Source organism: Procambarus clarkii, chromosome 3, assembly GCF_040958095.1.
Source record: "Procambarus clarkii isolate CNS0578487 chromosome 3, FALCON_Pclarkii_2.0, whole genome shotgun sequence".
NCBI classification, from domain to species: domain Eukaryota; kingdom Metazoa; phylum Arthropoda; class Malacostraca; order Decapoda; family Cambaridae; genus Procambarus; species Procambarus clarkii.
In genome coordinates this window covers 44892589-44903923 of record NC_091152.1, presented here as the reverse complement: position 1 = coordinate 44903923, position 11335 = coordinate 44892589, and the positions used below count along the sequence as shown (strand labels likewise).

At 43.6% G+C, this 11335-nt stretch overlaps 1 protein-coding gene across 1 annotated transcript; it reads right to left on the bottom strand.

Moving 5' to 3' along the window:
• Positions 1–605: 605 nt before the first annotated feature.
• Positions 606–1247, bottom strand: LOC138368990 (proline-rich protein HaeIII subfamily 1-like). Its single transcript, XM_069331733.1, has one exon. The coding sequence runs from the start codon at positions 1245–1247 to the stop codon at positions 606–608; it is 642 nt and encodes a 213-aa protein (XP_069187834.1).
• Between the last annotated feature and the right edge of the window lie 10088 nt (positions 1248–11335).

Genomic DNA, 11335 nt, shown 5'->3' with positions numbered 1-11335 from the left:
CTCACTATAACTCTCTGCTTCCTATTGCTTAGGTACTCCCTTATCCACCAGTTACTCCTGCCTGTTTCACCTACTTAGTACCCCATATGAGGTTGGTGCATATGTCAAAGGCTTTCCGACAGTCCAAAAAAATGAAGTCTGCCCAGCCTTCTCCTTCATGCTTAATTTTTGTCACCTGGTCATAGAATTCTAATAAGGCAGTGAGGCAAGATTTACCCTCCCTGAACCCATGTTGATGGGTTGTCACACAGTCCCTTCTCTCCAGATAAGCTAAATTCTTCCCCTTACGATCGTCACATTGCATGGTATACATGTTAAGGACACTGGTCTGTAGTTCAGTGCCTCTTACCTGTCAATGGTTGTGTATAATGGGACTACATTAGCCGTCTTCCATATTTCTGGCAGGTCTCCTTTTTCCAGTGACTTATCGCACACCAAGGAGAGTGGCAAGCAAACTGCTTGCGAAGACTTGTCGTCGTTACACTGCAGACAAAAGCTGTGTTCTTTTGAATGTTTGTCATTGTTGCAGTGGGGCTTGTGTTCACGTCCCCTTGTGTAGCGAGGAGGCCTCAAGCCTTAATCAGGGGCGGACCTGCAGATTGAACTCACACAATAACCAAAATTGCCTCACCGGCCCAAAAATGTAACAATGGAGGAGGAGGGCGCCTGGAGGAGGTTCTTGAGGAGGGCGCCTGGAGGAGGTTCCTTGAGGAGGGCGCCTGCAGGAGGTCCTTGAGGAGGGCGCCTGGAGGAGGTCCTTGAGGAGGGCGCCTGGAGGAGGTCCTTGAGGAGGGCGCCTGGAGGAGGTCCTTGAGGAGGGCGCCTGGAGGAGGAGGTCCTTGAGGAGGGCGCCTGGAGGAGGTCCTTGAGGAGGGCGCCTGGAGGAGGAGGAGGTCCTTGAGGAGGGCGCCTGGAGGAGGAGGTCCTTGAGGAGGGCGCCTGGAGGAGGTCCTTGAGGAGGGCGCCTGGAGGAGGAGGTCCTTGAGGAGGGCACCTGGAGGAGGAGGTCCTTGAGGAGGGCGCCAGGAGGTCCTTGAGGAAGCCGCCTGGAGGAGGTCCTTGAGGAGGGCGCCTGGAGGAGGTCCTTGAGGAGGGCGCCTGGAGGAGGTCCTTGAGGAGGGCACCTGGAGGAGGAGGTCCTTGAGGAGGGCGCCTGGAGGAGGTCCTTGAGGAGGGCGCCTGGAGGAGGTCCTTGAGGAGGGCACCTGGAGGAGGAGGTCCTTGAGGAGGGCAAGACGCAGGGACATGAAGCAGATTACTGGGGGAAGGCAATGTTAAAATATTAAAACGACAATGTTTGACTTGTAAGGGGCGGTCTATTGTACTTTATGCTGGCGAGTTGGCGTATATGTTGTCTTCAACAACACCAAAGTTATCTAGAAACCTTCAGCAAAACCAAAGTTATCTTTACGTCTTCTGCAGCACCAAAGTTATCTTTACGTCTTCTGCAGCACCAAATGTGGGAACCGACCTGTGAGATTTATATTTACGTTAATTTATATACTTCGATAGCAATTTGTATAATGATAAGTGGACTGTATTTCTGCAATAATCTCAATCTCACAAATCGATCCTCTACACATTAGGGGGGGTTTATTAAATTTATATATGCAGCCAATCAAACTACAGTAATAGACTACATACATTGAAGAGGTTCCTTATCTTATAGTACAGCAGGTTAGTCCACCAGGTATAACTAGGGTGTAGATACCAAATTATCCTCTTTGAGGTAGCTTCCATCACCCAGTAACTGATGTACAAAGTCTTGCTTCCTCGTCTTGACCTGTTAAAAGGGCGCTAGCTGTAAAGCCAGATACCTATATATGACAAGCTATATCAGAGAAAATACTGTACATGGAACATTGAAGACCTGGCTTAATTACCTTTAGTATGAGGCGATTTCATGATCTAACCGGATCACCCTACCCAATGACATTAATGGCCACTAATGATAGATATACGGGTTTCGGAAAGACACTTAACTTGAATTTGTTGACAGCGTGTGATAATGGTACACCTTTGGTTTCCATAACACTTCGTCCAAGTAAAATTAACAGGAGCCGCATTTGCTCCCTGTGAGCCTCTGGTCTCAATAATGTCTAACACTCCATACTATTGACGCTACTGGCCGACATTGTCCAGATATGATAGGAGCCGAATTTGCTCCACACGTCTCGGAGGTGACACAACAATGGCTGCCCCTTCCTCACCCTGACGCCTGGCTTACATTGACCACATGACAGAAAGTGATAGAAGGGTCACATTTACTCTACTTTAATATTGATAATTAAGTTAATTTATATGAGATGTTTTATGATGGTAAAGTCCAAAGACTAATGTATTTAAGAATAATTCCCACCATAATAGGTGGTGAATTATAATAGTGTGTGGTGATGATATCCCATTTTCTTTCGACGGTAATTCCACTACAAGTTACGTTTTCTATGGGTAACTTGTTGGTAATACAGCAGCAATTATTATCTGTCTGTATGATATATTAAATGGTGTCGGATTTTCCGACATAATTCCCCAGGGGCTGCTCACGGGTCGAAGTCCTATTTAGAACAGACGAACACCGATACTACTCCTTCAAATTATTAGATTAATTTGATGTTAGTAGTTAGTAATCACACATTTGTGTGTCTGTTCGTACAGGACGGATGTCCCGTACTAGAGTTGCAGGGGTTGGAAGTCTAATGCGATTTCATTTCCCTGTCAACTCTTGAAAGGCTAATATTCAAGCCTAATTACATATTATTTAACCCAAAAGACTGAATGTGATCAAGTACTACAGTCAAGTATGATTCAGGGACTGCAGTGAGATCAGTGACATTAGATATAACTTGAAGTTTGTTCAGGTAACTAGTCACTGATATATAAACACTGAGGCCCATGGAATACATCTTGATTAAATAATAAATGTATCAAATCAGTCATCAGATTTATTGGGGTTTAATTTAGTTAATTGATTCAGAAGATTGAATAGCTCATCATTAAAGTAAAGTATGGTTCTGAGACTGCAGTGGGTTCAGTGACATTGGTCGCAGTGACTTGTAGCTGTTTTAGGCTACTGTTCACTGATTTGCCACTGAGGCCTCATGACCTCATTTTCAGCTTCAAATGATGATACTAACATCAACCTCTGTTACTATAGTCAGCTGTAATCTCCTTAGTATAATGCTACTGGAGAAATATAATCAGCTGACAAATTTAGATTTCTATTGGTATTGTTTATCTGCAGGCATAGGTCTCCTCAGGCTTGATACTGGGCCTGAGAGTAATTTACCTCCTGCAGAGTTTAACATGGTTATGCCCTGATATTTAGTAGGGCTACCGATGAATCGATGGTAGTAGTCTGTCCCCACAAGGACAGCCATTTGGCATTTGATTTGCTCAAATTTACCTGCAGCTGCTTGATAATAGCTTTCCAGGTCAGCATAATCAACTTGAGATTGTTGTGACAAATCTTCACATTTCTTGATCTGTCTTGTTAAGTGGCCTTTAAGACCTGCAAGGGTTCTTTTCATTCTCCCTGCATTATTCATACTGGCTAGTTGGTGAAGCCTTGTGGGACTTGTACTTGGGCTGCTCATAATACTGAACAAGCACTGATGGTAGCCTAGGGTCAAATGCACTCACTAGGCAATAATCCTACCTCTACTAGAGGTTAGCACTTAAAATTAATACACATTATATATATATATACAATCATCCACACTAATGATTTGAGTGATAAACCAGTGTCACTGGAAGTACCTTTAGGTTAGCTCTTCTATATCACCCTAGGATGGAAGAGACACTAATTAATCACTCAAAGGTGTAATGATCATAAGTAAATTATTATATATACAACTCAACTCGAGTTGATAAAAATTACACCCAAAATAGGGTCTGCACCATTCATTAATGGTGTTAGGTTGTTGAATATAGTACAACTGACTATGGTAATAATGGGACTAGGATGAACGATAATAGTTCAACTAGTCAATGGTAATATCCTACCCTGTTGTGGGTTGGCAATTAGTAAATATTATACTGTGATCACTAGTGCAATATATATTAAATAATTCTCTATTTTGGAGAAATAATATACACAATTATTGATAATAGCCTCTTAATTAGCCTCTATGAAACTTCTAATATTATCAAGAAGTATTAAATATTATTAGTGACCTCGCGAAATAAAGTCCACAAAATTCGTAGATAATCTCTCGCGAAATTTAACACCACAAAATCCGTGAACAATCTTGCGAGGACACAGTCACTAATTTGGCTGGCTTCTATATTAGCGCTGTCATTTCACAGAATAACACGCCACCAAATCTGTGGGTGTGCATGAAACCGCTGACGAAGCTGATCTGAACTGAGCGGGCTCGTGAACTCGCACGAGTCAACGCCGCCGTCATTGACTGCTGGCTTTGTTTAAATAACACTGCACTAGTATATTTAATGAATCCACTGGTTAACTGGTTCATCCGGTACTAAGATGACCAAATGTGGGTTCATAGGACCGAATATTCCGGTTCCGAAGGTCCAAATAATGTGGGAACCGACCTGTGAGATTTATATTTACGTTAATTTATATACTTCGATAGCAATTTGTATAATGATAAGTGGACTGTATTTCTGCAATAATCTCAATCTCACAAATCGATCCTCTACACATTAGGGGGGTTTATTAAATTTATATATGCAGCCAATCAAACTACAGTAATAGACTACATACATTGCAGAGGTTCCTTATCTTATAGTACAGCAGGTTAGTCCACCAGGTATAACTAGGGTGTTGACACCAAATTATCCTCTTTGAGGTAGCTTCCATCACCCAGTAACTGATGCACAAAGTCTTGCTTCCTCGTCTTGACCTGTTAAAAGGGCGCTAGCTGTAAAGCCAGATACCTATATATGACAAGCTATATCAGAGAAAATACTGTACATGGAACATTGAAGACCTGGCTTAATTACCTTTAGTATGAGGCGATTTCATGATCTAACCGGATCACCCTACCCAATGACATTAATGGCCACTAATGATAGATATACGGGTTTCGGAAAGACACTTAACTTGAATTTGTTGACAGCGTGTGATAATGGTACACCTTTGGTTTCCATAACACTTCGTCCAAGTAAAATTAACAGGAGCCGCATTTGCTCCCTGTGAGCCTCTGGTCTCAATAATGTCTAACACTCCATACTATTGACGCTACTGGCCGACATTGTCCAGATATGATAGGAGCCGAATTTGCTCCACACGTCTCGGAGGTGACACAACAATGGCTGCCCCTTCCTCACCCTATGTATGTCTCAGAAAATTTAATATTATGACGTATTTAAAAAAAAAACTAAAACTCTATGGTAAACTAATCTCCAATTGTAGATTTCATGAAAATCAAAGGGGGAGGTCACTGTAGGAGCCGATATATCTGAAAGGTTGGCACTGGGGCAGAGTCCATCTGGCATATGACCTTTCCATTTCCATAGCAAGCAGGTTAAGGCCACAGAGTAACTCACAGACCAACCAGCCAATATATTTATTCCTGGACAATGTTCAGAGCACATTTATATATATCTGATGGTCTACAGCTTTATTAACCCTCTCCAGGGACTAGTAAGCTTTCTTACTAAGTAAACAGAACAAGTTGGCTGTTGCAGGTTATTGAGGTGTGCATGGAGAGTTGTGCCACATGTGCTGCTGGTACTGGAAGGTGAGTGTTGCCCTCTTGTTTAACTCTGGCGCTCTCACCCGTGGCCTCTATGTCATAATATATATATATATATATATATATATATATATATATATATATATATATATATATATATATATATATATATATATATATATATATATATATTTATATATATATATATATATAGTGGTGTGACATATCTCACTACATCATTTACTTCTATGCAACGACTTAAGACGTTATGCTGTTGAAGGCGTGTGTAAGTCCGTTGGTTCATATCTTAGGACTCCAAATATGAACACAGTCGCTATCGGGGTCCAAGTAAAGTTTAGCGGCGATGTTCTTCTTGGTCACGTGAGAAGTGAGGGAGGACGCTGCCACTCCTCCGTGACACTAACACCTGGTACGTGGTTGGTGGCTGTTAGCCAGGTCTGAAAAGCCTGTAATTGGTCTATGTGCAGTACCCCAAAACAATCATTTTCTCTCAGAAACGATCCCAAGTTCGTTTGACCATCAGGATGCTTCCGTGGCCTTGTATATTGGCTGGTAAATGTAACAGTTTCCTAACCATGAGAAATATCTCCACTATAACCAACCAGTCAGAGTCCAGCATCACATATCGCTAGTTACCTCAAGATAACAAGTGGGCTGATAACGTTGCAGTAAGTGATGTGACAAAGTGATTTGAGTTATTTGGTACATGCAAATATAACATATTTAAAAATAGTCTTAATAAAACGCAGGAAGGTAGTGTACCGCATTGATTAATTAGGCGGACTAACAACGACCCTAAATGATAATCATGAGGACTAAATAACTTAAAAAATAAGGCTTTATACAAAAGAATTAATAAGAGGAGAGTCAATCTAAAACAACAATATTTAAAGATATAAAAATTTAAAAAGAGAGGAAAATGAACCTATGAAGTGTGAATAACAGGCAAGCAAATACACCTCCTGAGGCTCTCTCACTCACTCCCTCACACATGTAGCTGTACCTCACTCACTCCCTCACACATGTAGCTGTACCTTACTCCCTCACACATGTAGCTGTACCTCACTCCCTCACACATGTAGCTGTACCTCACTCACTCCCTCACACATGTAGCTGTACCTCACTCACTCCCTCACACATGTAGCTGTACCTCACTCACTCCCTTACACATGGAGCTGTACCTCACTCCCTCACACATGTAGCTGTACCTCACTCACTCCCTCACACATGTAGCTGTACCTCACTCACTCCCTCACACATGTAGCTGTACCTCACTCACTCCCTCACACATGTAGCTGTACCTCACTCCCTCCCTCACACATGTAGCTGTACCTCACGCCTCACTCCCTCACACATGTAGCTGTACCTCACTCACTCCCTCACACATGTAGCTGTACCTCACTCCCTCACACATGTAGCTGTACCTCACTCCCTCACACATGTAGCTGTACCTCACTCACTCCCTCACACATGTAGCTGTACCTCACTCCCTCACACATGTAGCTGTACCTCACTCACTCCCTCACACATGTAGCTGTACCTCACTCCCTCCCTCACACATGTAGCTGTACCTCCCTCCCTCACACATGTAGCTGTACCTCACTCACTCCCTCATACATGTAGCTGTACCTCACTCCCTCCCTCACACATGTAGCTGTACCTTACTCACTCCCTCACACATGTAGCTGTACCTCCCTCACTCCCTCACACATGTTGCTGTACCTCACTCACTCCCTCATACATGTAGCTGTACCTCACTCCCTCCCTCACACATGTAGCTGTACCTTACTCACTCCCTCACACATGTAGCTGTACCTCACTCACTCCCTCACACATGTAGCTGTACCTCACTCACTCACACATGTAGCTGTACCTCCATCACACATGGAGCTGTACCTCACGCCTCACTCCCTCACACATGTAGCTGTACCTCACGCCTCACTCCCTCACACATGTAGCTGTACCTCACTCACTCCCTCACACATGTAGCTGTACCTCCCTCACTCCCTCACACATGTAGCTGTATCTCACTCATTCCCTCACACATGTAGCTGTACCCCACTCACTCCCTCACACATGTAGCTATACCTCACTCACTCCCTCACACATGTAGCTGTACCTCACTCCCTCCCTCACACATGTAGCTGTACCTCACTCCCTCCCTCACACATGTAGCTGTACCTCACTCACTCCCTCACACATGTAGCTGTACCTCACTCCCTCACACATGTAGCAGTACCTCACTCACTCCCTCACACATGTAGCTGTACCTCACTCCCTCCCTCACACATGTAGCTGTACCTCACTCCCTCCCTCACACATGTAGCTGTACCTCACTCACTCCCTCACACATGTAGCTGTACCTCACTCACTCCCTCACATATGTAGCTGTACCTCACTCACTCCCTCACACATGTAGCTGTACCTCACTCCCTCCCTCACACATGTAGCTGTACCTCACTCCCTCCCTCACACATGTAGCTGTACCTCACTCACTCCCTCACACATGTAGCTGTACCTCACTCCCTCCCTCACACATGTAGCTGTACCTCACTCCCTCACACATGTAGCTGTACCTCACTCCCTCCCTCACACATGGAGCTGTACCTCACTCCCTCACACATGTAGCTGTACCTCACGCCTCACAAATGTATATCTGTATTACCCTCGCAAATGTATATTTTATACAGTAGTGTATATTTCTAAAAATATTATTTCCTCCTACTGCATTTTACTTGAAGTTTATCACTTCCAGAACCGCTGGGAAAATTCTGGCTTTTATGAATTCATTATATCTAAAAATTCTTCAAAGCCTTGAGCATTTACATATCTTTTTGAAGGTCTGACTGTGCTGTTTTATCTCTATCCTCAACTCTCTTCTCCAGTGTTCACTACTCTCACTAATTCATTACAACTGCAACTATCACTATTCTAACCCGACACTACTCGCACAACTACTTCAAGACTACACCAAGACAGCTCCAACACAACTCGTGTACAACACCAACACAACTTTAACTCTGCTCCAACACCACTACTCCCACACAACTTCCCACTGCTCCAGTAACACATCGAAACAACACATCAATACTTCTCCATCTTAACTCCAACACTATGCTAACACCACTCCAGGAAAACTCGCAAAACAGCTTCAACATCACGACACCAAGACAGCTTCAACATCACTACACCAAGACACCTTCAACATCACGACACCAAGACAGCTTCAACAACATCACGACACCAAGACAGCTTCAACAACATCACTACACCAAGACAGCTTCAACAACATCACGACACCAAGACAGCTTCAACAACATCACGACACCAAAACAGCTTCAACAACATCACGACACCAAGACAGCTTCAACAACATCACGACACCAAGACAGCTTCAACAACATCACGACACCAAAACAGCTTCAACAACATCACGACACCAAGACAGCTTCAACAACATCACGACACCAAGACAGCTTCAACAACATCACGACACCAAGACAGCTTCAACAACATCACTACACCAAGACAGTTATACCACAGTTTACTCCTAAGTATTAATGAAAACGTAAATTTAGTTTACTTAATCTGAATTCATAGGTTTTCAATTCCAGGGATTAACACACACACATACACACACTCTTCCTCTCTCTCCTGCCACTCTCTACCTCTCTCTCTATTCTAAGACGAGGGTTCATTAGGTAGATCATTGAGGTCCCTAGTGCAACTGCAAGCAAGAGTTGTTATCTTATATGAACTCATCTGAAGCCTGCGTTGAGAGACTCATTTATGTCATTAGAATCTTATTTGTATTCACAAGAATTTAACTAACTTTAAAGCTAAGTAACTATCATATATGGCCAGGATGAGCTAGCCAGAGCCTGCATGTGATTGATACCCTGTGTAACAACCTGTTGAGCGAACAAGTTCCGCATGTAAGTCAGCCTAGCAATAAATGATCGTTGATGGAGTAATGTTCCCGAGAAAGGCAATTCCAGCATGATTTGATGCACTCAGCCATCAACAGTTCCAGCATGACCTGATGATGGCTGAGAGCCTTGAGTTATGGGTGCCAACTACTGGTTGTCCTCGACGTTGGGCCAGGTGTGGAGCTGAACAACATAATAGTAAGTCTGCCAACGTCAGAGGAGCCTTCCCACATTGTCCCAAAATCTGATGAATGATGGGGGGGGGGGGGGGGCAGGTGATCCAGGAGAGGGGAGCATACTCTAGATGAGAGCGAACTTGTGTTTCATACAAGGTTTTGTAACCCGTCCTGGTGTGGAAGTTTGAGATGGGTTGAAGGTTTCCTGGCTGCCCGGCTTGCTGGGTTAAGCATGGGGCCTGACATGGACCTTGAAGAGTCAAACGTCATTCCCAAAATGTCAATTGAAACTCAGCAGGTGATCATGAAGTCGTCCAGTGACTGATGCCACTTAGTGAAGAGATTTAGCAGGAGATCAGCAGCAGACAGACATGTACTAAGGCCATACCGTCCATCACATAGCAGCCGGTGGTGATCAACAAATCATATTTGTAGAGAGATTAATATCTCAAGATTTTTACCATTAACTGAAGGCCGTGACACAGGTGGGTAGTGACCAGGCACTGAGCGGCGGCTCTTTATGTGCTGCCACAACATTTATCTTCTGCCAAGGGGAGCGACACATTCCCAGAGTCATTAAGAGTTGGAAGAGGCATGTGAAGGGTCGCTCCAGCAGGTCAGCAGAGCTCTATAATAGTCTTGGGCTGCCTTTGTCTGGCTCTACCACATGCCTGTGTCGAGTGGTGTATACAGATGGTGAACCTGAGCCTCGTGTATACCCACTTCAGTCATCTCTGATGCGGTAAATGGAACAAGATGAGGAGGTTGTTGTTCAGGATCATCTGGGACTAGTGTCTCGGGAGTAAAATGTTTGTTGTCAGTAGATGAGCTTCTCCTGGTTGTTGGTTGGTGCCATCCTCATGGTTTAATGTGTGTCCCTAGAAGAATATCCCAGCAGGTGGATAACAGTCCTCCGCCTCTCTCTCTCTCTCTCTCTCTCTCTCTCTCTCTCTCTCTCTCTCTCTCTCTCTCTCTCTCTCTCTCTCTCTCTCTCTCTCTCTCTCTCTCTCTCTCACACACACACACACACACACACACACACACACACACACACGTAATTTCTGTTTTGCCGTATGTTATTTTTCCTTATATATAATTACTGTATATAAACAAGTTATTTTCACTCGTACCCAAGGTGTATTGTCTTCAAGACTGCAACTCACCGCCTTGAGGGCTCCTCTGTGCTCATGTTCCTATGTCTGTGATCCAGGTGATAAATCCCTCACTATATCCCACAGTTGTAACTTTAGGCACAGATTCCCGGCGTCTGACGAGATGTAAACACGCTTGAGTGCCTGCCAGGCGGACGAGACCAAAACAAACACAAGGCTTAAAATAACACGCTTCTGAATGTGTGAAGCGAGTTTTCGGGTTCCTAAGTCACTGCTGACGACGTTAATGATTCACGCTAAGCTGAACGCTCGTCAAGTTAACAGTATAATAGTTGCTAAATATATATATATATATATATATATATATATATATATATATATATATATATATATATATATATATATATATATATATATATATATATATATATATATAT

Bases quoted from the DNA above. Each gene is read 5' to 3' on its own strand.
- LOC138368990 (XM_069331733.1), bottom strand. From the start codon at position 1,247: ATGTCCCTGCGTCTTGCCCTCCTCAAGGACCTCCTCCTCCAGGTGCCC.